We start from the raw sequence: 27,858 nt of genomic DNA on the forward strand, positions 1-27,858 counted from the left end.
AGAAACACTTATAAAGGTTGTCCCTATATATATATATATATATATATATATATATATATATATATATATATATATATATAGCGCTCTGGTGTGTGCTGGCATACTCTCCCTCTGTCTCCCCAAAGGGCTAGTGGGGTCCTGTCCTCTATCAGAGCATTCCCTGTGCGTGTGCTGTGTGTCGGTACGTTTGTGTCGACATGTATGAGGAGGAAAATGATGTGGAGGCGGAGCAATTGCCTATAATAGAGATGTCACCCCCTAGGGAGTCGACACCTGAGTGGATGGCTTTATGGAAGGATTTACGTGACAATGTCAGCTCTTTACAAAAGACAGTTGATGACATGAGACAGCCGGCTAATCAGCTAGTCCCTGTCCAGGCGTCTCAGAAACCATCAGGGGCTCTAAAACGGCCGTTACCTCAGATGGTAGATACAGACGTCGACACGGATACTGACTCCAGTGTCGACGGTGAGGAGACAAACGTGACTTCCAGTAGGGCCACACGTTACATGATCACGGCAATGAGAGAGGTTTTAAACATTTCTGATTCTGCAAGTACCACTAAAAAGGGTATTATGTGGGGTGTGAAAAAACTACCCGTAGTTTTTCCTGAATCAGATGAATTAAATGAGGTGTGTGATGAAGCGTGGGTTTCCCCCGATAAAAAACTGATAATTTCTAAAAAGTTATTGGCATTATACCCTTTCCCGCCAGAGGTTAGGGCGCGTTGGGAAACACCCCCTAGAGTGGATAAAGCACTCACACGCTTATCAAAACAAGTGGCGTTACCGTCTCCTGATACGGCCGCCCTCAAGGAACCAGGTGACAGAAAACTGGAAAATATCCTAAAAAGTATATACACACATACTGGTGTTATACTGCGACCAGCAATCGCCTCAGCCTGGATGTGCAGCGCTGGGGTGGCTTGGTCGGATTCCCTGACTGAAAATATTGATACCCTGGATAGGGACAGTATATTGTTGACTATAGAGCATTTAAAAGATGCATTTCTATATATGCGAGATGCACAGAGGGATATTTGCACTCTGGCATCAAGAGTGAGTGCGCTGTCCATTTCTGCCAGAAGAGGGTTATGGACGCGACAGTGGTCAGGTGATGCGGATTCTAAACGGCATATGGAAATATTGCCTTATAAAGGGGAGGAGTTATTTGGGGTCGGTCTGTCGGACCTGGTGGCCACGGCAACTGCTGGGAAATCCACATTTTTACCCCAGGTCGCCTCTCAGCATAAAAAGACGCCGTCTTATCAGGCTCAGTCCTTTCGTCCCCATAAGGGCAAGCGGGCAAAAGGTTCCTCTTTTCTGCCCCGGGGCAGAGGAAGGGGAAAAAGACTGGAACAGACAGCCAATTCCCAGGAACAAAAGCCCTCTCCCGTTTCTGCCAAGTCCTCAGCATGACGCTGGGGCCTTACAAGCGGACTCAGGCACCGTGGGGGCCCGTCTCAAGAATTTCAGCGCGCAGTGGGCTCACTCGCAAGTGGACCCCTGGATCCTTCAAGTAGTATCTCAGGGGTACAAATTGGAGTTCGAGACGTCTCCCCCTCGCCGGTTCCTGAAGTCTGCTTTACCAACGTCTCCCTCCGACAGGGAGGCAGTATTGGAGGCAGTTCACAAGCTGTATTCCCAGCAGGTGATAATCAAGGTACCCCTCCTGCAACAAGGGAAGGGGTATTATTCCACGCTGTTTGTGGTACCGAAGCCGGACGGCTCGGTGAGACCTATTTTAAATCTGAAGTCTTTGAACACTTACATACAGAGGTTCAAATTCAAGATGGAGTCACTCAGGGCAGTGATCGCGAACCTGGAAGACGGGGACTATATGGTGTCTCTGGACATCAAAGATGCCTACCTACATGTCCCCATTTACCCTTCTCATCAAGGGTACCTCAGGTTTGTGGTACAAAACTGTCACTATCCGTTTCAGACGCTGCCGTTTGGATTATCCACGGCACCCCGGGTCTTTACCAAGGTAATGGCCGAAATGATGATTCTTCTTCGAAGTTCCTTCCGGAGGAGAAAGCCAGGGAGCTATCCGAACTGGTCAGAAACCTCCTGAAACCAGGGCAAGTCTCAGTGCTTCAATGCACAAGAGTCCTGGGAAAGATGGTAGCTTCCTACGAAGCGATTCCGTTCGGCAGATTCCACACAAGAACGTTCCAGTGGGATCTGCTGGAAAAATGGTCCGGATCGCATCTTCAGATGCATCAGCGGATAACCCTGTCCCCAAGGACAAGGGTGTCTCTTCTGTGGTGGTTGCAGAGTGCTCATCTTCTAGAGGGCCGCAGATTCGGCATTCAGGACTGGGTCCTGGTGACCACGGATGCCAGCCTGAGAGGCTGGGGAGCAGTCACACAAGGAAGAAATTTTCCAGGGCTTGTGGTCAAGCCTGGAGACAACACTTCACATAAATATACTGGAGCTAAGAGCCATTTACAATGCTCTAAGCCTAGCAAGGCCTCTGCTTCAGGGTCAGCCGGTGTTGATCCAGTCGGACAACATCACGGCAGTCGCCCACGTAAACAGACAGGGCGGCACAAGAAGCAGGAGGGCAATGGCAGAAGTTGCAAGGATTCTTCGCTGGGCGGAAAATCATGTGATAGCACTGTCAGCAGTATTCATTCCGGGTGTGGACAACTGGGAAGCAGACTTCCTCAGCAGACACGACCTCCACCCGGGAGAGTGGGGACTTCACCCAGAAGTCTTCCACATGATTGTGAACCGTTGGGAAAAACCAAAGGTGGACATGATGGCGTCCCGCCTCAACAAAAAACTAGACAGGTATTGCGCCAGGTCACGGGACCCTCAGGCAATAGCTGTGGACGCTCTGGTAACACCGTGGGTGTACCAGTCAGTGTATGTGTTCCCTCCTCTGCCTCTCATACCCAAGGTACTGAGAATCATAAGAAGGAGAGGAGTAAGGACTATACTCGTGGCTCCGGATTGGCCAAGAAGGACTTGGTACCCGGAACTTCAAGAGATGCTCACAGAGGACCCGTGGCCTCTACCTCTAAGAAGGGACCTGCTCCAGCAGGGACCCTGTCTGTTCCAAGACTTACTGCGGCTGCGTTTGACGGCATGGCGGTTGAACGCCGGATCCTGAAGGAAAAAGGCATTCCGGATGAAGTGATCCCTACCCTGATCAAAGCCAGGAAGGATGTAACCGTGCAGCATTATCACCGTATTTGGCGTAAATATGTTGCGTGGTGCGAGGCCAGGAAGGCCCCTACAGAGGAATTTCAACTGGGTCGTTTTCCTGCATTTCCTGCAAACAGGACTGTCTATGGGCCTAAAATTAGGGTCCAAAAAGGGTCAAATTTGGCCCTGTCGATTTTCTTCCAGAAAGAACTGGCTTCAGTTCCTGAGGTTTAGACGTTTGTCAAAGGGGTACTGCATATACAGCCTCCTTTTGTGCCTCCAGTGGCACCTTGGGATCTCAATGTAGTTTTGGGGTTCCTAAAATCACATTGGTTTGAACCACTCACCACTGTGGACTTAAAATATCTCACATGGAAAGTGGTAATGCTGTTAGCCCTGGCTTCAGCCAGGCGTGTCTCAGAATTGGCGGCTTTGTCATATAAAAGCCCTTACCTAATTTTTCATACGGACAGGGCAGAATTGAGGACTCGTCCTCAATTTCTCCCTAAGGTGGTTTCAGCGTTTCACTTGAACCAGCCTATTGTGGTACCTGCGGCTACTAGGGACTAGCAGGACTCCAAGTTGCTGGACGTAGTCAGGGCCCTGAAAATATATGTTTCCAGGACAGCTGGAGTCAGAAAATCTGACTCGCTGTTTATCCTGTATGCACTCAACAAGCTGGGTGCTCCTGCTTCTAAGCAGACTATTGCTCGTTGGATTTGTAGTACAATTCAGCTTGCTCATTCTGTGGCAGGCCTGCCACAGCCAAAATCTGTAAAAGCCCATTCCACACGGAAAGTGGGCTCATCTTGGGCGGCTGCCCGAGGGGTCTCGGCTTTACAACTTTGCCGAGCAGCTACTTGGTCAGGGGCAAACACGTTTGCTAAATTCTACAAATTTGATACCCTGGCTGAGGAGGACCTGGAGTTCTCTCATTCGGTGCTGCAGAGTCATCCGCACTCTCCCGCCCGTTTGGGAGCTTTGGTATAATCCCCATGGTCCTTACGGAGTTCCCAGCATCCACTAGGACGTCAGAGAAAATAAGAATTTACTTACCGATAATTCTATTTCTCGTAGTCCGTAGTGGATGCTGGGCGCCCATCCCAAGTGCGGATTGTCTGCAATACTTGTACATAGTTATTGTTAACTAAATCGGGTTATTGTTGTAGTGAGCCATCTTTTCTAGAGGCTCCTCTGTTATCATACTGTTAACTGGGTTCAGATCACAAGTTATACGGTGTGATTGGTGTGGCTGGTATGAGTCTCTTACCCGGGATTCAAAATCCTTCCTTATTGTGTACGCTCGTCCGGGCACAGTATCCTAACTGAGGCTTGGAGGAGGGTCATAGGGGGAGGAGCCAGTGCACACCAGGTAGTACTAAAGCTTTCTATTTGTGTCCAGTCTCCTGCGGAGCCGCTATTCCCCATGGTCCTTACGGAGTTCCCAGCATCCACTACGGACTGCGAGAAATAGAATTATCGGTAAGTAAATTCTTATTTTTACGGACTGAGTGGAGATCCGGTTGGGTATTAACAACCACTCTTTACCTAAAAACATTACTTGTGGTTACATATAACATCTACATTTAATTTCTGTAATTTTTTAGCAGTGCGCAATGGAGGTAACGCTCATCCTCCAAAGCTGGTAAGCTTGATTTGAAAAATTGTTGGGGAGGTGTACTGTCGAACTCCAGCTTGTACCCTTGAGAAACAAGATTTCTGACCCAGGTATCCTGGCAAGAAGTCTCCCAGATGCGGCTGAAGTGACGCAGTAGAGCTCCCACCTTGAGATCCCCTCAGGGTGGGCACCGTCATGCTGAGGCCTTAGCGGAAGCAGCACTGGTGGTCTGTTCCTGAGAGCTGGTGCTTGGACTTACCTCTGGTGCCTCTAGTCGCATTGGAGGCACCTCTGGCCTTAGATTAAAATCTGTGAGACCGAAAGGACTGGACAGACGGCCCCGGATAGGAGTGTCTCGCCGACGGGGCCCCAGAGGGGGAAACGTGGATTTCCCAGCCTTAACTTTGGAAATCTAGGTATCCAATTCAACCCCAAAGAGCCATACCCCAGAAAAGGGGAGGGATTCTACACTACATTTGGATTCTGCTTCCTCAAACTACGGACGCAAACACAAGGCCCTGCGCGCCGCCACTGCTATGGCAGAAGTCCTAGCTTTAATGTTTCCCATCTCCTTGAGTGAATCACAGACGACACAGGTAGTGTCCTGAATATATTTTAGGAGGGTCACCATAGTGACCAAGGGCATATCCCCCGAAAGGCCCCCCTGAATTTGAGTGGCCCAGGAATGAATGGCATGGGTCATCCAGCAACCCGCAATGACCGGCCTTTGTGAGACACCTGCTGCCATGTAAATAGATTTGAGTGTAGTCTCTATCTTCCTAGCCCCAGGATCCTTCATGGTAAAGGAGCCTGAGGCAGGCAGCACCGCCTTTTTGGACAGGCGAGAGACTGATGCATCCACCTCAGGGGATTCCTCCCAACATTTCCTACCTTCAGGAGCAAATGGGAAAGTGCGAAAAAAAATTTGGACACTTGGAATTTTTTTGTCTGGATTTTTCCAGGCCAGCTTGAATAGGTCATCTAACTCTGTAGAGTCAGGGAAAGTGACATTAGGCTTGTTTTGAATAAAGAAAAACGACTGCTGTGACGCAGTGTCCTCTAGAGGTAGCTTTAACACGTCCCTTACAGGCAGTATTAGGGGTTCAATACCCTGAGCAGAATCAGGATCCCCACTAACGGGATCCAAGTCATCCCCATTCTCCTGTATATCATCATCTATATCAGAGAGTAGAGCAGGTTTCCCACGCTTCTGTGGACCTGCATGAGAGAGGGGGGCTGTGCATCTGCCCTAGCAGCTAAATCTGCAACAGCTTGTTGTAGTAGCTGAGTCTTCTGCACATTAGCAGTGAGCTGGGATGACATATCAGACATCATAGCTTTAAGAGACCCTAACCAGTGGGGCTCTGGACCCTCTCCGCCAGCCCCTTCACTGATTTGTGAAGATTGGCTGCATTGTTCACAGGAAACAGAATCAGCAGATAATGGAAAGAATCTGGTGTGACATACACTGCACAGCTTGTGTTTACCCATGTTTCACAGTAAGCACAATAACATACACACAGACAGTTATATTGCAAGCCTGCCCTACTGTATGTGAGAGTAGACACAGTAAACGCTAATAATTCCTGTCCTAAAGAGGACCCAGATAGTGTACACAAGCGGCTCTCCCCCTTTACTACACTTTGTACCAGATATCCAGCGTGGCTGAGGAATCAGGAAGCGCTGTGTGTGCTGAGAATGGCTGCAGTAAGCAGAGGAAGGTGCCAAAACGCTTTAGGTCCCGCTCTGATGTAGCCCTGCCCCCTCCAATGGCGACGGAGCTACAGATATATATTATACTGGCAAAATCTCCTTACAGCTAAAAAAACATCACAACAAGTGCTAGTTTTAACGGTTTTGTGCCAGTCTACACGGGGGATCTTAGCGGCCGTGGTCTGCCGCATTTGAACCGGGGGACCCCACTAGCAGGGCATCCGGTTTGTACTCACCACCAATGTCATCTTCAGGCAGCGTTAAGAGAGTGCGGCGTGCTGCGGCTGTGACAGCCAAGGCGCAGTGCCCCGCTGTACAACAACCCCTCAGGACGGTGGTCCTGCAGCGGGGAAGCGGCTCTGCACCTCGTAAGGCCGATGACCGCTCCCACCCCCCTCCCTAACTCCCACGGTGCAGGTATGCTGTTGCCCAAACAGCATACCGAAAATAACAAACAGAAAAAAGAAATTGAAGAAAACTCTCTGGAGCTCAGAGATGTGCATCCTCTCCTGAGGGCACTTTTTTCTAAACTGCCTGTGGGAGGGGGTATATAGGGGAGGAGCCAGCACACCCAGTTGAAGAAATTTAAATTGCACTGGCTCCTTTGGACTCCGTCTATACCCCCCTTGTACTAGATTCCCCAATATCCCTTATGGTTGCTAGAGAAATAGAATTGGGTCCACACCAAGAGACTTGTTTCCTTGTATCTGTAGTTGAACAGTAGTCACCAAAGGCTTTTTCATCCAGGGGACCACACAGACTAACAGACATGAAAAATATCTATTTTCTCTACAGGCGTATGTCTTCACTTCATTTTTCTAAGGACTAGATGTATCAAACTTGGAGAGAAAGAAAGTACTAACCAATTATCTCCTGTCATTTTTCAAACACAGTCTGTACAATGACAAATGCTGATTAGTTGGTACTTTATCTCTCTAAGGCAGGCTTTCCCAACCACGGTCCTCAAGGCACACTAACAGTGCATGTTTTAGTGATATCCAGGCTTCAGCACAGGTGACTTAATTAGTAGCTCAGTTATTTTGAGTTAACCATCTGTGCTGCAGCCTGGATATCACTAAAACCTGCACTGTTGGTGTGCCTTGAGGACCGTGGTTGGGAAAGCCTGCTCTAAGGGGTATATTCAATTGAAGTCGAAAACTGCCGTCTGTCGAAAAGAAGGCAGTTTTCGACTTTTTAAGGTCGAATCCTGATTCGACCTATTCAATATATTGCTATATTTTTCGACAAGTCGATAAATTTGACTTGTCGAAAAGCACGTGGATCGGCGGAATAGCTGCTGATCCACGTGTTTATGTCGAAAACGAGGCCAAATCCGACAGGTTTTGGCCCCCTTTTGACCATCTCTCCCACAGGGAGAAAGGGGAACAGCCGGCGGGCATACAGGGAGATCAGCGCTACAGTAGCGCTGCAGCTGGATGTCACTCAGCCACCCGACCTCACGGCAGCTTCCACCCGGCTCCAGAAGCTGCCGTGAGGTCGGGTGGCTGAGTGACCTCCAGCTGCAGCGCTACTGTAGCGCTGATCTACCTGTATGCCCTCTGGTTGTCCCCCCGCGGCTCGCCCCCCTTCTCCTCCTCTGCGTCCCATCTAAATTCGACTTAAAAAAGTCGAATTAAGATGGGATTGAATAGGGGTTGTCAGATCCATTCCGACAAATACATGTCGGAATGGATCCGACTTTAATTGAATATACCCATAAGCTTTGATAATTCTAGCACTAAGTAAGATGATTTCAACCTTTAAAGCTATGCAGTGTGTATGGTTCAAAAATGTTACTGTTAAAATTTTACTAGACAGCACATCAGTCTCCAACAACATGTTTGTTGCTTAGGGAGAACAACCTGAACAGTGGTCGTCCATTTTTACTAAAAGTATTTGAAAAATTCTAACAATTCTTTGGTCCAAACAAAATGCTTTCATTTAATATCCGGGTCAGAGAGCTACCTCTCTGACCACTCCATCCTTGATCCACTACAATCTGGCTTTCGTCCACTCCACTCCACCGAGACTGCCCTGGTGAAAGTCACCAGTGACCTGCTTTCGGCCAAATCCAAGGGCCACTTCTCTTTGCTCATCCTTCTGGACCTCTCTGCTGCCTTTGACACCGTGGATCACCCTCTCCTCCTCCGCACACTCCAAAATGTTGGCCTCTCTAGCACCGTCCTTGACTGGTTTACCTCATACCTCACTAACCGCTCCTTCTCTGTGTCTGCCTCCGGAACCACCTCACACCCTTCCATCCTTCCTGTCTGTGTCCCTCAGGGTTCTGTCCTAGGCCCTCTTCTGTTCTCCCTCTACACCTCTTCCCTGGGTGCGCTCATTAACTCCTTTGGCCTTCAATACCACCTCTATGCTGATGACACACAACTCTACCTCTCCTCTCCTGATCTGTCCCCCTCTGTCCTCTCTCAGGTCTCCAGCTGCCTCTCTGCCATCTCTTCCTGGATGTCTGAGCGCTCTCTGAAGCTCAACATGGATAAAACTGAACTTATTATCTTTCCCCCAGCCAGAGCAACACCCCCTACAAACATCTCTATCACTGTTGACAACACTATCATCTCCCCTGTTCCCCAACTCCGCTGCCTGGGCGTCACTCTTGACTCCTCCCTCTCCTTTGCACCCTACATCCAAGCTCTGGCGCAATCTTGTCGGTTCCAGCTACGCAACATTGCTCGCATCAGGCCATTTCTCTCCCAGAGTGCAACTAAACTTATCATCCACTCACTGGTCATCTCACGACTTGACTACTGCAATGTGCTCCTCACTGGCCTCACTTGCTCCCACATTGCTCCCCTCCAATCTGTCCTCAACTCTGCAGCTAGGCTCATCTTCCTCTCCCGCCGCTCCACTTCTGCCACTCCCCTTCAACAAAATCTACACTGGCTCCCATTCCCCTACAGAATCCTCTTCAAACTCCTCATCCTCACATACAAGGCCATCTCTAATTCCACTGCTCCCTACATCTCCAACCTCCTCTCCCTTCATACTCCCTCCCGCCCACTACGGTCGGCTGATGACCGTCGCCTCTCCTCTGCCTTGGTCACTGCTTCCCATGCACGAGTTCAGGATTTTGCCCGTGCTGCACCCCTTCAGTGGAATGCGCTCCCCCGCTCCATTAGACTCTCCCCGACCTTGCAAAGCTTCAAACGGGCATTGAAAACCCACCTATTCATCAAAGTGTACCCCTCCAATGCATAACCTAGTCCTTGGGCTGCTCCTCCATCCCCCTGCCCCATGCCTTGGACATCTCTGCTTTGCTCGCATACCACCATCAGGCTTCTACCTGCTTGCACCTCATGTCATCTGTCTGTTGCCCCTCCCCACTAGATTGTTAGCTCTTCAGAGCAGGGCCCTCTTTCCTCTTGTCTAAACCCTCTTCTCGACACATTTCACTCAGTGACCATCTTTACCTGCTTTCTCTCCTGCTGGTAAAGGCTCATCTCTATCTATGGCCGCCAGCCCCAAGTAGTACAATGATTACTCCTTCGCTACTTACATCTAAGCTGTATTATGTTTTGACAATTGTGTTGCTCTTTGTTACCTGCACTCCATTTTTGTTATTTATTTACTGTTATGCTAAGTTTTGTCTCCCTGTACTGTCCTTTGTACGGCGCTGCGAAACACTTGTTGCGCCCTATAAATAAAATGTAATAATAATAATAATAATAATAAAGGGTGTGGAGCTGATTGTCTACTTACCTCAGCAGATATGCCCTGCATCCGTAAGAGTTAACTATGCACATAGTGAATTGTTTTTTCTGCTGATTTATCTGTTAACCTCAGTTATACTTTCGTATATTCTCAAAAAGGTATAACAAATAGGTTTGGGTGCTGTTGGTTTCATCAGACTGGCCATAACGTTAGTGATACGGTGCACAAATGAGGAGCACAAACATACTGAGTTTCGAATTAAGACCTTATGATGAGTATAAATATCCAGATTTTGCTAGTTAATATACAATATAATTTTTCTTTGGTCTTCTACAATTTGTAATATTCTTTTCTCACTATAAATTGCACAACGTGTGATGGTGTGTTACTAGTAGTTGCACGTGTTTTGACCAAAATAGACCAGAGCCTGCCTTTGTTTTCTAACACTGGGTATCTTTTTTTTACCTTTTGTAGTGTCATCTGCAGCAGATACATTCGTCATGGTCTGGAACTTCAAGCCTCAGTCCCGAACTTTCCGGTTTATAGGACACAAAGAGGCAGTGACCAGTGTTCAGTTTTCTCCTATCGGACACCTGGTGGCATCAGCTGCTAAAGACAGAACAGTTAGACTCTGGACCCCTAGCATGTAGGTACTGAAGGGGAATGACAATTAATGTGATCCCCTCCATGCATAGATATTTTTTTAAGTGATCTTGTGGTGTTTATAAAGCTAGTTGAGTTTTTGGCGTTTCCAGTTACATACACTGTGTGTTTTTGAACACAGACGTGTGTAGATGTTCAAAATAATCTTCAAACAGCATTTCAGTATTTTCCATCATTTTGACTGTAATGCCTATTCTTGTACCTATGGTAAACCAACTGGAGAAAAAAATGTGCTTCAAGGTGTCCTGGGAATACAGATGTAGACACCTTTATCTTGACTGGCTGAGGCGTTTGTCCCGATACGCAGCTTACCGGGGCGTAGGGAGGCGCGCCTAGTCACAGAGAGGCGTACCTAATCGCACGGAGGCAGACAGAGCGTTTGGCGTTACCTTTACGTGTAATACCTGCGATCATCCACCAGATGTCGAGTTTACAATCACCACTGCGCATGCGTGTGGTCTCCCGTAAAATACAATACTGAAATATATAATGAGAACTACTTTACTAAGCGTCTCATTACGCTGCATACAGTAAATACTCATTACACTGCATTATTTAATACAGTAAATACTCATTACGCTGCATTATTTAATACAGTATATACGGTACAGACGCAAATAGTACAGCATACAGTATATGATCCATCTACAGTACTTTATGAATATGTGAGCGTCCAAGTCCCGTAGACAAAACAACATAAAACCAGTAGTGTACACTGTCGCAAATGGACGTGTTAGAAGTTCACTATTGCCTCTTGAGATTAGGAATTTTGTACAGTATGTTAGCGTCCTAATCCCATAGCCATTACAGCATAATCAAAACCAATGGATTTATTCATCTGTCTGCGGCGAAGTGGTGAAGTGTTCCGATTCCTATACTCAGAGTCCAGGGTTCGATTCCTAAAGTACGAATGCATGTTAGTTTTTTCCAGACACTTTATTATTATTTTTTTATTCACATAAACCAGGGCAAAGTTGCAGGAGCGGTTCCACTGTTAAGGTTCTATGCACCGTACAGTACACATACAATTCTGTAGCAGGGCAGACTCAATAGAAATGGCTACCACCTATGACTCCTTGCCCCACGAAGGCCCTAGGCTAAGGAGCAAGTAACAGTCCAGATTTTGCAGGCTATGGGGCAGTGCTGAAGGAGCGTCACAATCCCCTAGCTAAAATACACAGGGGCGATAGGAATAAGCAAGGTATATGCACATTACGGTACACCGGACTCGATCGCATAGCACACTGGCAAAATGGCCGCCACCCCTGAACCCCCACCTCGTGGCAGGCAGCGCTCGGATATGGAGTGAGAGATGGCATAAGTTTTGCAGGCTACGGGGCAATGCTGAATGAGCGTCACGATCCCCTAGCAAAAATACACAGCGGCGATAGAGATGAGCGAGGTCTTTGCACATTACGTTACACCAGGCTCGATCGCATAGCAAACTGACAAAACACAAGTTTTACATAAAGCAGGGCAAAGCTGCAGGAGAGATTCTACTGTCAAGGTTCTATGCACCGTACGGTACACATACAATTCCTAGCTCCATGGAGGCACTCGGCTATGGAGCAAGTAACAGCACAGATTTTGCAGGCTACGGGACAATGCTGAAGGAGCGTCCGAATCCCCTAGCTAAAATACACAGGAGCGATAGGGATAAGCGAGGTCTATGCACATAACGATACACCAGACCCCATCGCATCGCAAAGTGACAAAATGTCCGAGGCACGTGAACCCCTGCCTTGTGGCAGCACTCAGCTATGGAGCGAGCAATGGCATAGGTTTTGCAGGCTACAGGGTAATGCTGAAGGAGCATCAGAATCCCCTAGCTAAAAAACACGGGGGTCATAGGGATAAGCGAGGTCTATGCACTTAACGATACACCGAAAAGTACCCCATGGTTTTGATTATGCCTTTTCTTTGAACACTGTATTTTCCACTGCCTCGCCCTACCCCCATTCGCACTTTCCCCTTACCCTCTGGGAGCCTGCAAAGTACATGCAGTAGACAGGGAGGGAGTTCCGATCAGGTTACAAGACATGTGCAACAGTATACTACTATATGTAGGAAAATCCCCCGCCCACTCTGATTTATGTGAAACCTATGTGCAACCTTCCATTGAATGTATAACAAAGAAAAAAAATAAAGTGAATGTTACAGGAACACATTAAAAAAAAGGTTGGCATTTCCTTCCCATTGGGGTTGGTTTATGCCTTAGGGGACTCGGACACTAATACTTGTATTTCAAAAGCACAGTATTTTCCACCGCCTCTCCCTACCCCCGTCGCCCTTCCCCCCTGGGAGCCTGCACAGGTCATGCAGTGGACAGGGAGGGAGTTCAGGTCAGGTACAATACACAAATGCCGACGATCTACAGTACTGTGTTGCTCAGTTAGTTGCGTCGGGATACACTAATTTATACTCATTACCGCTGTGTATTTGTATATAGCGGAATGAATCGCTGCTGGAGATTTACTTTGATTTATGTGAAACCTGTTTGCACCCTTTCATTGAATGTATAACAAAGAAAAAATAATAAAGTGAATGTCACGGGAACATATAAAAAAAAAGTTGGCACTTCGGGACTCAAACCTGGGACTCTCAGCGTGGGAGGTGGGAGCCTTCATCGCTAGGTTGGTATGGAAGGGGAGACAATTAGCTACCGGAGGGTACCAACCCCAAGTTTCTGTGACCCCCACAAGGCTCATGGCAAGCATCGGAACCCATGGTGGGTCTGAATTAACGGTCCCATTATAGTCTATGGGAAAATGGGTCCATTTTGCGTACTGATATCTCTGGTTCTGGGTGTCCCAGAGACTCGAGACTGGTACCATACAAAAGAGGAGACTCTTGGCTTTCGGGGCAGACCAACCACTAGTTTATGTGACACTGAAAAGGGAAACGGGAAGCAACCGTGTATCGGGTCCCCTCCAGTTGTCCGCCTAGCTTGCACAGGATGCAGGGTTTCTGGCTAGATAGGAAATACTGTACAGAAATGCTAAGCATGGTAATTTGACATCCAGGAACATAGGGAGGAGTTTTTATCTCTCTCCATTATACTTCGAAAAATTACACTTGCCACTGTACGTTACAAGCTGTTCGTGCTAATTAGTACACTAGTAGAACATACTGTACAGAGATACTAAGTACAGTGATTTGGCATCCACGAACTTAGGGAGGAGCTTTAATCTCTCTCCATTGTAATCTTTCTAAGTATAATGGAGATAGATAAAAGCTCCTCCCTAAGTTCCTGGATGTTAAATTACCGTCCTTAGTATCTCTGTACTCTATGTTCTACTAGTGTACTAATTAGCACGAACAGCTTGTAACGTACAGTGGCAAGTTTAATCTTTCTATGTATAATTTAGCGAGATAAAAGCTCCTCCCTAAGTTCATGGATGCCAAATCACTGTACTTAGTATCTCTGTACAGTATGTTCTACTAGTGTACTAATTAGCACAAACAACTTGTAACGTACAGTGGCAAGTTTAATCTTTCTATGTATAATGGAGAGATAAAAACTCCTCTGTAAGTTCCTAGATGCCAAATCACTGTCCTTAGTATCTCTGTATAGTATGTTCTACTAGTGTACTAATTAGCACGAACAGCTTTTAACTGGATGCCAAATCGCCGTACTTAGTATCTCTGTACAGTATGTTCTATTAGGGTACTAATTAGCACGAACATCTTGTAACGTACAGCGGCAAGTTTAATCTTTCTATGTATAATGGAGAGAGATAAAAGCTCCCTAAGTTCCTGGATGCCAAATCGACGTACTTAGTATCTCTGTACAGTATGTTCTACTAGTTTACTAATTAGCACGAACAGCTTGTAACGTACAGTGGCAAGTTTAACTTTTCTATGTATAATGGAGAGAGATAAAAGCTCCTCTGTAAGTCCCTAGATGCCAAATCACCGTCCTTAGTATCTCTGTACAGTATTATCTACTAGTGTACTAATTAGCACGAACAGCTTTTAACTGGATGCCAAATCACCGTACTTAGTATCTCTGTACAGTATGTTCTATTAGGGTGCTAATTTGGCATCCAGCTTTTAACTGGATGCCAAATCGCCGTACTTAGTATCTCTGTACAGTATGTTCTATTAGGGTACTAATTAGCACAAACAGCTTGTAACGTACAGCGGCAAGTTTAATCTTTCTATGTATAATGGAGAGAGATAAAAGCTCCTCCCTAAGATAGAAAGATTAAACTTGCCACTGTACGTTACATGTTGTTTGTGCTAATTAGTACACTAGTAGAACATACTGTACAGAGATACTAAGTATAGTGATTTGGCATCCAGGAACTTAGGGAGGAGCTTTTATCTTTCTACATTATACATAGAAAGATCAAACCTGCCACTGTACGTTACAAGCTGTTTGTGCTAATTAGTACACTAGTAGAACATACTGTACAGAGATACTAAGGACGGTGATTTGGCATCTAGGAACTTACAGAGGAGCTTTAATCTCTCCATTATACATAGAAAGATTAAACTTGCCGCTGTACGTTACAAGATGTTCGTGCTAATTAGTACCCTAATAGAACATACTGTACAGAGATACTAAGGACGGTGATTTGGCATCTAGGAACTTACAGAGGAGCTTTTATCTCTCTACATTATACATAGAAAGATCAAACCTGCCACTGTACGTTACAAGCTGCTCGGGCTATTTAGTACACTAGTAGAACATACTGTACAGAGATTCTACGGACAGTGATTTGGCATCCAGGAACTTAGGGAGGAGTTTTTATCTCTCTCCATTATACTTAGAAAGATTACAATGGAGAGAGATTAAAGCTCCTCCCTAAGTTCGTGGATGCCAAATCACTGTACTTATTATCTCTGTACAGTATGTTCTACTAGTGTACTAATTAGCACAAACAACTTGTAACGTACAGTGGCAAGTTTAATCTTTCTATGTATAATGGAGAGATAAAAGCTCCTCTGTAAATTCCTAGATGCCAAATCACAGTCCTTAGTATCTCTATACAGTATGTTCTACTAGTGTACTAATTAGCACGAACAGCTTTTAACTGGATGCCAAATCGCCGTCCTTAGTATCTCTGTACAGTATGTTCTACTAGTGTACTAATTAGCACGAACAGCTTTTAACTGGATGCCAAATCGCCGTCCTTAGTATCTCTGTACAGTATGTTCTGTAAGGGTACTAATTAGCACGAACAGCTTGTAACGTACAGCGGCAAGTTTAATCTTTCTATGTATAATGGAGAGAGATAAAAGCTCCTCCCTAAGTTCCTGGATGCAAAATCACCGTCCTTAGTAGTTTCTATTAGGGTACTAATTAGCACAAACAGCTAATTAGTACCCTAATAGAACATACTGTACAGAGATACTAAGTACGGTGATTTGGATCCAGTTAAAAGCTGTTTTTGCTAATTAGTACACTAGTAGAACATACTGTACAGAGATACTAAGTAAAGTGATTTGGCATCCACGAACTTAGGGAGGAGGTTTAATCTCTCTCCATTGTAATCTTTCTAAATTTAATGGAGAGAGATAAAAGCTCCTCCCTAAATTCCTGGGTGCCAAATTACCTTCCTTAGTATCTCTGTACAGTATGTTCTACTAGTGTACTAATTAGCACGAATAGCTTTTAACTGGATGCCAAATCACCATACTTAGTATCTCTGTACAGTATGTTCTATTAGGGTACTAAATAGCTGTTCGTGCTAATTAGTACCCTAATAGAAAATACTGTACAGAGATACTAAGGACGGTGATTTGGCATCCAGGAACTTAGGGAGGAGCTTTTATCTCTCTACATTATACATAGAAAGATCAAACCTGCCACTGTACGTTACAAGCTGCTCGTGCTAATTAGTACCCTAATAGAACATACTGTACAGAGATACTAAGTACGGTGATTTGGCATCCAGTTAAAAGCTGTTCGTGCTAATTAGTACACTAGTAGAACATACTGTACAGAGATACTAAGGACGGTGATTTGGCATCAAGGAACTTACAGAGGAGCTTTTATCTCTCCATTATACATAGAAAGATTAAACTTGCCGCTGTACGTTACAAGCTGTTCGTGCTAATTAGTACCCTAATAGAACATACTGTACAGAGATACTAAGTACGGTGATTTGGCATCCAGTTAAAAGCTGTTCGTGCTAATTAGTACACTAGTAGAACATACTGTACAGAGATACTAAGGACGGTGATTTGTCATCTAGGAACTTAGGGAGGAGCTTTTATCTCTCCATTATACATAGAAAGATTAAACTTGTCATTGTACGTTACAAGCTGTTCGTGCTAATTAGTACACTAGAAGAACATACTGGGGACTCGGACTCATACAGTACTTGCATTTCAAAAGCACGGTATTTTCCACCACCTCCCGCTAGCCCATCGCCCTTCTCCCCTGGGAGCCTGCACAGGTCATGCAGTAGACAGGGAGGGAGTTATTCACATAAACCAGGGCAAAGCTGCAGGAGCGGTTGAACTGTTAAGGTTCTATGCACCATACGGTACACATACAATTCTGTAGCAGGGCAGACTCAATTGAAATGGCTACCGCCTGTGACTCCTTGCCCCGTGGAGGCCCTCGGCTATGGAGCAAGTAACAGCACAGATTTTGTAGGTCACGGGGCAATGCTGAAGGAGCGTCAGAATCCCCTAGCTAAAATACACAGGGGTGATAGGGATAAGCAAGGTCTATGCACATAATGCTGCAATGTGGGGGTTCATGTGCCTCGGACATTTTGTCACTTTGTGATACGATGGGGTCTGGTGTATCGTTATGTGCATAGACCTCGCTTATCCCTATCGACCCTGTGTATTTTAGCTAGGGAATTCTGACGCTCCTTCAGCATTGGCCCATTCTTTGAACACTTCCAATAAGTTTCCATTCAGTGTTCTTTCCTTGTTAAGCAGCTGCATTAATGCTATGGGTTTTTGTTTTTCAGCAAAGCGGAATCAACCATATTTAAGGCCCACACAGCTTGTGTACGCAGTGTTGACTTCTCAAGTGATGGTGAGTGCATTATTACTGCATCTGATGACAAGTCAATCAAAGCATGGAATGTTCATCATCAGCGTTTCCTGTTTTCCCTCACTCAGCATACAAACTGGGTGCGATGTGCAAAGTAAGTACTGTACGCCAAACGTGTTTTTCTACCTAAAATGTGCAGTCTTCTTGTGTGTTTGAAGATGGCTGTAAAGTGCTTCAGGCATTACAAAAGGCAATGTTTTTGCCCTCAAAATTGACACATAGAGCTAGATTTACTAACCTGTGGCTTTGGTCGATGGATTTAAAATGGCAACCAAAATAAATGTGGCACCAGAATTTAAATCCATCAGTCAATGGCACTAATCATCAGTGGCTTTGACAAAGCAAGGGTTAGTAAATCTAGTCCATAATCTTCATATATACTTTGAAACAGAAAAATGATGCTGCAAATAATTAGACACAACTTATAATATCAAATTCACATTTAAAAGTATTAAGTTACTAAAATAGAAAAATTGTTAAACTTTTTTGGCTTGTAACTGCACAATTAGTGAACTGCAAAAAAGATTTATTTGCATATTTATTGATATGCCCACTATTCTAGTTTAAAATTGGAGTTTATTTTATTGTTTACACTTATTATTGCATAGATCAGAGGTTCCCAAACTTTTTTGAATTACAGCGTCCTAGAGTATCAGAATTTGGTTTCACGGCACCCCTAGGCCAAACATTTCTTATTGATCAATTTAGAAAAAAAAAAATACATTAATTAAATTGTTTCTATGTCATCATTTGGGTCAGTTATGTGGTGAGGGACAGGATTCACTTGTTTGTCCACAAATGTTATGACTGAAAGCCATAAGCTCTGGTTTTGTTTACATTAACTGTATTTGAATTGGTTCTGGACCACCAATCCACGGCACAGTTTGGGAACTAACGGCATATGTAGTTATATTTTCTAACCGCCATTTATCAAAAAATAACATAATAGCAGCTGTGCTATACTTAACTATTAAAGTTGGATCCAACAACTAATTAAGGGTGGAATCCTATTAGGTGCGGTGAGTTACCGCATGGTAATAATGGATTTTTAGCCTGATAACGCTATCGGGCTATCCAATTACAGCCCATTTTTACTGTGCAGTAACTCAGCCATTATCGGCCGATAACACATGGGATCCGTAATAACATTGCGGACCCATGTGTTCACGTCCTAAAATGGGTCTCATGGGGCTACTTATCGGGAAATCTGCTCAGGCACGCAAAGTAGAATCCCCGATAAGTGCCGGCTTACGGGGCTAATAGGATAGCCCCAGAGGAATCCTTTAGCTGCGGTAACTCACTGCAGCTAATAGGATACAGCCCTAAATCTGAAATCTATATTTCTCTGACGTCCTAAGTGGATGCTGGGACTCCGTAAGGACCATGGGGAATAGCGGCTCCGCAGGAGACTGGGCACAACTAAAAGAAAGCTTTAGACTAGCTGGTGTGCACTGGCTCCTCCCACTATGACCCTCCTCCAGACTTCAGTTAGAATCTTGTGCCCGGCTGAGCTGGGTGCACACTAGGGGCTCTCTTGAGCTCCTAGAAAGAAAGTATATTTTAGGTTTTTTATTTTACAGTGAGATCTGCTGGCAACAGACTCACTGCAGCGAGGGACTAAGGGGAGAAGAAGCGAACCTACCTGACTGGAGATAGTTTGGGCTTCTTAGGCTACTGGACACCATTAGCTCCAGAGGGATCGAACACAGGACCCGACCTCGATCGTTCGGTCCCGGAGCCGCGCCGCCGTCCCCCTTACAGAGCCAGAAGCAAGAAGTGGTCCGGAAAATCGGCGGCAGAAGACCTCGGTCTTCAACAAGGTAGCGCACAGCACTGCAGCTGTGCGCCATTGCTCCTCATGCACACCTCACACTCCGGTCACTGATGGGTGCAGGGCGCTGGGGTGGGGGGCGCCCTGAGCAGCAAGATAAACACCTTGGCTGGCAAATCATCACAATATATAGTCCCAGGGCTATATATGTGATAAATTACCCCTGCCAGAATTCCTGAAAAAAGCGGGAGAAAAGTCAGCCGAAAAAGGGGCGGGGCTAACTCCCTCAGCACACTGGCGCCATTTTTCCCTCACAGCTCCGCTGGAAGGATCGCTCCCTGGCTCTCCTCTGCAGTATCAAGCTACAAAGGGTAAAAAAGAGAGAGGGGGCACTAAATTTAGGCGCAGTATAACTGATATAGCAGCTATAAGGGGAAATAATTCAGTTAATCCCTGTATTATTATAGCGCTCTGGTGTGTGCTGGCATACTCTCTCTCTGTCTCCCCAAAGGGCTTTGTGGGGTCCTGTCCTCTGTCAGAGCATTCCCTGTGTGTGTGCGGTGTGTCGGTACGGCTGTGTCGACATGTTTGATGAGGAGGCTTATGTGGAGGCGGAGCAGATGCCTATAAATGTGATGTCACCCCCTGCGGGGCCGACACATGAGTGGATGGTTATGTGGAACGAATTACGTGATAGTGTCGACTCCTTGCATAAAAGGTTTGACGACATACCGAATATGGGACAGCCGGCTTCTCAGCCTGTGCCTGCCCAGGTGTCTCAAAAGCCATCAGGGGCTCTAAAACGCCCGCTACCTCAGATGGCAGACACAGATGTCGACACGGATACTGACTCCAGTGTCGACGACGATGAGACTAATGTAACTTCCAATAGGGCCACACGTTACATGATTGAGGCTATGAAAAATGTGTTGCACATTTCTGATGTTACCCCAGGTACCACAAAAAAGGGTATTATGTTTGGAGAGAAAAAACTACCAGTAGTTTTTCCTCCATCTGAGGAGTTAAATGAAGTGTGTGAAGAAGCGTGGGCTTCCCCCGATAAGAAACTAGTAATTTCTAAAAGGTTACTAATGACGTACCCTTTCCCGCCAGAGGATAGGTCACGTTGGGAAACATCCCCTAGGGTGGATAAAGCGCTCACACGCTTGTCAAAGAAGGTGGCAGTACTGTCTCCGGATGCGGCCGCCCTAAAGGAACCTGCTGATAGAAAGCAGGAGGCTATCCTGAAGTCTGTATATACACACACAGGTATTATACTGAGACCAGCTATTGCTTCAGCATGGATGTGCAGTGCTGCAGCTGCGTGGTCAGATTCCCTGTCGGAAAATATTGATACCCTAGACAGGGACACTATATTGCTAACCGTAGAGCATATTAAAGACGCAGTCTTATACATGAGAGATGCACAGAGGGATATTTGCCGGCTGACATCTAAAATAAGTGCAATGTCCATTTCTGCCAGGAGAGGGTTATGGACTCGGCAGTGGACAGGTGATGCAAACTCTAAAAGGCACATGGAAGTTTTGCCTTATAAAGGTGAGGAGTTGTTCGGGGATGGTCTCTCGGACCTAGTTTCCACAGCAACAGCTGGGAAGTCTGCATTTTTACCCCATGTTCCCTCACAGCCAAAGAAAGCACCGTATTATCAGGTACAGTCCTTTCGGCCCCATAAGGGCAAGCGGGTTAGAGGCGCGTCCTTTCTGCCCAGAGGTAGAGGGAAAAAGCTGCAACATACAGCCAGTTCCCAGGAGCAAAAGTCCTCCCCCGCTTCCTCTAAGTCCACAGCATGACGCTGGGGCTCCACAGGCGGAGCCAGGTACGGTGGGGGCCCGTCTCAAAAATTTTAGCGATCAGTGGGCTCGCTCACGGGTGGATCCCTGGATCTTTCAAGTAGTATCTCAGGGGTACAAGCTGGAATTCGAGACGTCTCCCCCCCGCCGTTTCCTCAAATCTGCCTTGCCAACAACTCCCTCAGGCAGGGAGGCAGTGATAGAGGCAATTCACAAGCTGTATTCCCAGCAGGTGATAGTCTAGGTGCCCCTACTTCAACAAGGACGGGGTTACTATTTCACAATGTTTGTGGTACCGAAACCGGACGGTTCGGTGAGACCCATTTTAAATTTGAAATCCTTGAACACTTATATAAAAAAATTCAAGTTCAAGATGGAATCGCTCAGGGCGGTTATTGCAAGCCTGGACGAGGGGGATTACATGGTATCAATGGACATCAAGGATGCTTACCTGCATGTCCCCATTTACCATCCTCACCAGGAGTACCTCAGATTTGTGGTACAGGATTGTCATTACCAATTCCAGACGTTGCCGTTCGGTCTATCCACGGCTCCGAGGGTCTTTACCAAGGTAATGTCCGAAATGATGATACTCCTTCGAAAGAAGTGAGTTTTAATTATCCCGTACTTGGACGATCTCCTGATAAAGGCGAGGTCCAGGGAGCAGTTGTTAGTCGGGGTAGCACTATCTCGGGAGGTGCTACAACAGCACGGCTGGATTATAAATATTCCAAAGTCACAGCTGGTCCCTGCGACACGTCTACTGTTCCTGGGGATGGTTCTGGACACAGAACAGAAAAAAGTGTTTCTCCCGGAGGAGAAGGCCAAGGAGTTGTCATCTCTAGTCAGAGGCCTCCTAAAACCAAAACAGGTGTCGGTGCATCACTGCACGCGGATCCTGGGAAAGATGGTAGCTTCCTACGAAGCAATTCCATTCGGCAGGTTCCATGCAAGAACCTTTCAGTGGGACCTGTTGGACAAGTGGTCCGGATCACATCTTCAGATGCATCGGCTGATAACCCTGTCTCCAAGGACCAGGGTGTCTCTGCTGTGGTGGCTGCAAAGTGCTCATCTTCAGGAGGGCCGCAGATTCGGCATACAGGACTGGGTCCTGGTGACCACGGATGCCAGCCTTCGAGGCTGGGGGGCAGTTACACAGGGAAGACACTTCCAAGGACTATGGTCAAGTCAGGAGACTTCCCTACACATAATTATTCTGGAACTGAGGGCCATTTACAATGCCCTAAGTCAGGCAAAACCCCTGCTTCAAAACCAGCCGGTACTGATCCAGTCAGACAACATCACTGCAGTCGCCCATGTAAACCGACAGGGCGGCACGAGAAGCAGGACGGCGATGGCAGAAGCCACAAGGATTCTCCGATGGGCGGAAAATCACGTGTTAGCACTGTCAGCAGTGTTCATTCCGGGAGTGGACAACTGGGAAGCAGACTTCCTCAGCAGGCACGACCTCCACCCGGGAGAGTGGGGACTTCATCCAGAAGTCTTCCAACTGATTGTAAACCGTTGGGAAAGGCCACAGGTGGACATGATGGCGTCCCGCCTAAACAAAAAGCTAGAAAGATATTGCACCAGGTCAAGAGACCCGCAGGCGATAGCTGTGGACGCTCTAGTGACACCGTGGGTGTACCGGTCGGTTTATGTGTTCCCTCCTCTTCCTCTCATACCAAAGGTACTGAGGATAATAAGGAGAAGAGGAGTAAGAACTATACTCATTGTTCCGGATTGGCCAAGAAGAGCTTGGTACCCGGAACTTCAAGAAATGATCTCAGAGGACCCATGGCCTCTGCCGCTCAGACAGGACCTGCTGCTGCAGGGGCCCTGTCTGTTCCAAGACTTACCGCGGCTGCGTTTGACGGCATGGCGGTTGAACACCGGATCCTGAAGGAAACGGGTATTCCGGAGGAAGTCATTCCTACGCTGATTAAAGCTAGGAAGGAAGTAACCGCAAACCATTATCACCGCATATGGCGAAAATATGTTGCGTGGTATGAGGCCAGGAAGGCTCCAACGGAGGAATTTCAGCTGGGCCGTTTCCTGCACTTCCTACAGTCAGGGGTGACTATGGGCCTAAAATTGGGTTCCATTAAGGTCCAGATTTCGGCTCTATCGATTTTCTTCCAGAGAGAACTGGCTTCACTACCTGAAGTTCAGACTTTTGTTAAGGGAGTGCTGCATATTCAGCCCCCTTTTGTGCCTCCAGTGGCACCTTGGGATCTCAACGTGGTGTTGGATTTCCTAAAGTCACATTGGTTTGAGCCACTTAAAACCGTGGAATTGAAGTATCTCACGTGGAAAGTGGTCATGTTGTGTGCCTTGGCTTCGGCCAGGCGTGTATCAGAATTGGCGGCTTTGTCATGTAAAAGCCCTTATCTGATTTTCCATATGGATAGGGCAGAATTGAGGACTCGTCCCCAATTTCTCCCTAAGGTGGTATCAGCTTTTCATCTGAACCAGCCTATCGTGGTGCCTGCGGCTACTAAAGACTTGGAGGCTTCCAAGTTGTTGGACGTAGTCAGGGCCCTGAAAATTTATGTTTCCAGGACAGCTGGAGTCAGAAAGACTGACTCGCTATTTATCCTGTATGCGCCCCACAAGGTGGGTGCACCTGCTTCAAAGCAGACTATTGCTCGCTGGATCTGTAGTACGATTCAGCTGGCACATTCTGCGGCTGGACTGCTGCATCCTAAATCGGTAAAAGCCCATTCCACGAGGAAGGTGGGCTCTTCTTGGGCGGCTGCCCGAGGGGTCTCGGCTCTTCAACTTTGCCGAGCAGCTACTTGGTCGGGGTCAAACACTTTTGCTAAATTCTACAAGTTTGACACCCTGGCTGAGGAGGACCTAGAGTTTGCCCATTCGGTGCTGCAGAGTCATCTGCACTCTCCCGCCCGTTTGGGAGCTTTGGTATAATCCCCATGGTCCTTACGGAGTCCCAGCATCCACTTAGGACGTCAGAGAAAATAAGAATTTACTCACCGGTAATTCTATTTTTCGTAGTCCGTAGTGGATGCTGGGCGCCCATCCCAAGTGCGGATTGTCTGCAATACTTGTATATAGTTATTGTTTAACTAAAGGGTTATTGTTGAGCCATCTGTTGAGAGGCTCAGTTGTTATCATACTGTTAACTGGGTATTGTATCACGAGTTATACGGTGTGATTGGTGTGGCTGGTATGAGTCTTACCCGGGATTCAAAATCCTTCCTTATTGTGTCAGCTCTTCCGGGCACAGTATCCTAACTGAAGTCTGGAGGAGGGTCATAGTGGGAGGAGCCAGTGCACACCAGCTAGTCTAAAGCTTTCTTTTAGTTGTGCCCAGTCTCCTGCGGAGCCGCTATTCCCCATGGTCCTTACGGAGTCCCAGCATCCATTACGGACTACGAGAAATAGAATTACCGGTGAGTAAGTTCTTATTTTCTTTTTCCCTACTTCATGGCATCCCTTACTATGGGTTAACATCCCCTTCTCCTTAATTGGACAGGAGGTTTTTTCTTAGGATCCGCCCACCTTGGGCTGAACTCCTCCCCTTCCTCCTTGTCTCTTTTCTCTAACATCCTAGTGGATGCTGGGGACTCCGTAAGGACCATGGGGATAGATGGGCTCCGCAGGAGACATGGGCACTTTAAGAAAGAATTTAGGTTCTGGTGTGCACTGGCTCCTCCCTCTATGCCCCTCCTCCAGACCTCAGTTTGATACTGTGCCCAGACGAGCTGGGTGCTTTTCAGTGAGCTCTCCTGAGTTTGCTGAGAGAAAGTATTTTGTTAGGTTTTTTATGTTCAGGGAGCTCTGCTGGCAACAGACTCCCTGCATCGTGGAACTGAGGGGAGAGAAGCAGCCCTACTCTCTGAAGCTAGGTCCTGCTTCTTAGGCTACTGGACACCATTAGCTCCAGAGGAATCGTACGCAGGATCTCACCCTCGCCGTCCGATCCCAGAGCCGCGCCGCCGTCCCCCTCGCAGAGCCGGAAGACAGAAGCCGGGTGAGTATGAGAAGCAAAGAAGACTTCACAGGCGGCAGAAGACTCCGTTCTTCACTGAGGTAACGCACAGCACTGCAGCTGTGCGCCATTGCTCCCACACACCTCACATACTCCGGTCACTGTAAGGGTGCAGGGCGCAGGGGGGGCGCCCTGGGCAGCATTTGGGACCTCTTTTGGCAAAAGTTAAACATATATACAGCTGGGCACTGTATATATGTATGAGCCCCCGCCAAAAAATTGCATATTTTATCGGGACAGAAGCCCGCCGCCGAGGGGGCGGAGCTTCTTCCTCAGCACTCACCAGCGCCATTTTTTCTCCACAGCTCCGCTGAGAGGAAGCTCCCCAGGCTCTCCCCTGCAGATACACGATAGAAGAGGGTAAAAAGAGAGGGGGGGCACATAATTAGGCGCAAAAAACAATATATAATCACAGCAGCTACTGGGTTAACATTAAGTTACTGTGTTATTCCTGGGTTAATAGCGCTGGGGTGTGTGCTGGCATACTCTCTCTCTGTCTCTCCTAAGGGCCTTGTGGGGGAACTGTCTTCAAAAAGGGCATTCCCTGTGTGTGTGGTGTGTCGGTACGCTTGTGTCGACATGTCTGATGAGGAAGGCTATGTGGAAGCAGAGCGGGAGCAAATGAATGTGGTGTCTCCGCCGACGGCGCCGACACCTGATTGGCTGGATATGTGGAAGGTTTTAAATGATAATGTTAATTCCTTGCATAAAAGGTTAGAAAAAGCTGAAGCCTCAGGACCGTCAGGGTCCCAACCCGTGCCTGATCCTATGTCGCAGAGGCCTTCAGGGTCTAAGAAGTGCGCACTATCCCAAATTGTTGACACAGATACCGACATGGATTCTGACTCCAGTGTCGATTACGATGATGCAAAGTTACAGCCAAAATTGGCTAAATCCATCCGTTATATGATTATAGCAATTAAGGATGTGTTGCACATCACAGAGGAAATCCCAGTCCCTGACAAGAGGGTACATATGTATGGGGAAAAGAAGCCGGAGGTAATCTTTCCCCCCTCACACGAGTTAAATGAGTTATGTGAAAAGGCTTGGGAATCTCCAGATAAAAAACTGCAGATTTCCAAAAGGATTCTTATGGCGTATCCTTTCCCGCCAACGGACAGGTTACGCTGGGAATCGTCCCCTAAGGTGGACAAAGCTTTAACACGCTTATCCAAGAAGGTAGCCCTACTATCACAGGATACGGCTACCCTCAAAGATGCTGCGTATCGCAAACAGGAGGTTACCCTGAAGTCCATTTATACACATTCAGGTACCTTACTGAGGCCGGCGATCGCGTCGGCCTGGGTGTGTAGTGCTGTAGCAGCATGGACGGATACCGTGTCTGAGGAAATTGATACCTTAGACAAGGATACTATATTGTTGACCTTGGGGCATATTAAAGACGCTGTCCTATATATGAGAGATGCTCAAAGAGACATTAGTCTACTGGGTTCTAGAATAAATGCTATGTCAATTTCTGCCAGAAGGGTACTGTGGACTCGGCAATGGACAGGTGATGCCGACTCAAAAAGGCATATGGAGGTTTTACCTTACATGGGTGAGGAATTGTTTGGGGACTGTCTCTCGGACCTGGTCTCCACAGGTACTGCTGGAAAGTCAAATTTTTTGCCATATGTTTCCTCACAGCCTAAGAGAGCACCGTATTATCAAATGCAGTCCTTTCGATCACAGAAAAACAAGAAAGTCCGAGGTGCATCCTTTCTTGCCAGAGGCAGGGGCAGAGGAAAGAAGCTGCACAACACAGCTAGTTCCCAGGAACAGAAGTCCTCCCCGGCCTCTACAAAATCCACCGCATGACGCTGGGGCTCCACAAGCGGAGCTAGGCCCGGTGGGGGCACGTCTCCGAAATTTCAGCCACAAGTGGGTTCACTCCCAGTTGGATCCCTGGGCAATAGATATTGTGTCTCAGGGATACAAGCTGGAATTCGAGGAGATGCCCCCTCACCGATACCTCAAATCGACCCTGCCAGCTTCCCCCCACGAGAGGGAAATAGTGTTAACTGCAATTCACAAATTGTATCTTCAACAGGTGGTGGTCAAGGTTCCCTTCCTTCAACAAGGAAGGGGTTATTATTCGACCATGTTTGTAGTCCCGAAACCGGACGGTTCGGTCAGACCCATATTGAATTTAAAATCCCTGAACATATACCTGAAAAGGTTCAAGTTCAAGATGGAATCGCTGAGTGCGGTCATCGCAAGCCTGGAGGGGGGGGGGATGGTGTCTCTGGACATAAAGGATGCATACCTTCATGTCCCCATTTATCCACCTCATCAGGCGTACCTCAGATTTGTGGTACAGGATTGTCATTACCAATTTCAGACGTTGCCGTTTGGTCTCTCCACGGCACCGAGAATATTTACCAAGGTAATGGCGGAAATGATGGTACTCCTGTGGAAGCAA

The 27,858-nt window shown here is 46.9% G+C and overlaps 1 protein-coding gene across 7 annotated transcripts in view; it reads left to right on the plus strand.

The window, feature by feature from the left end:
- Window positions 1-27,858, plus strand: part of POC1B (POC1 centriolar protein B) — a 462,304-nt gene that overhangs the window by 110,315 nt on the left and 324,131 nt on the right. For all 7 annotated transcript variants that reach the window (XM_063927654.1, XM_063927653.1, XM_063927652.1 and 4 more), the window contains 2 exons: window positions 10,633-10,804; window positions 17,757-17,936. In XM_063927654.1, the coding sequence (XP_063783724.1) occupies window positions 10,659-10,804; window positions 17,757-17,936 (326 nt within the window). In that variant the 5' untranslated portion in view covers window positions 10,633-10,658. The remainder of the gene's footprint in view (window positions 1-10,632; window positions 10,805-17,756; window positions 17,937-27,858) is intronic.

The sequence above is a fragment of the Pseudophryne corroboree genome, chromosome 6 (genome assembly GCF_028390025.1).
Source record: "Pseudophryne corroboree isolate aPseCor3 chromosome 6, aPseCor3.hap2, whole genome shotgun sequence".
NCBI lineage: Eukaryota > Metazoa > Chordata > Amphibia > Anura > Myobatrachidae > Pseudophryne > Pseudophryne corroboree.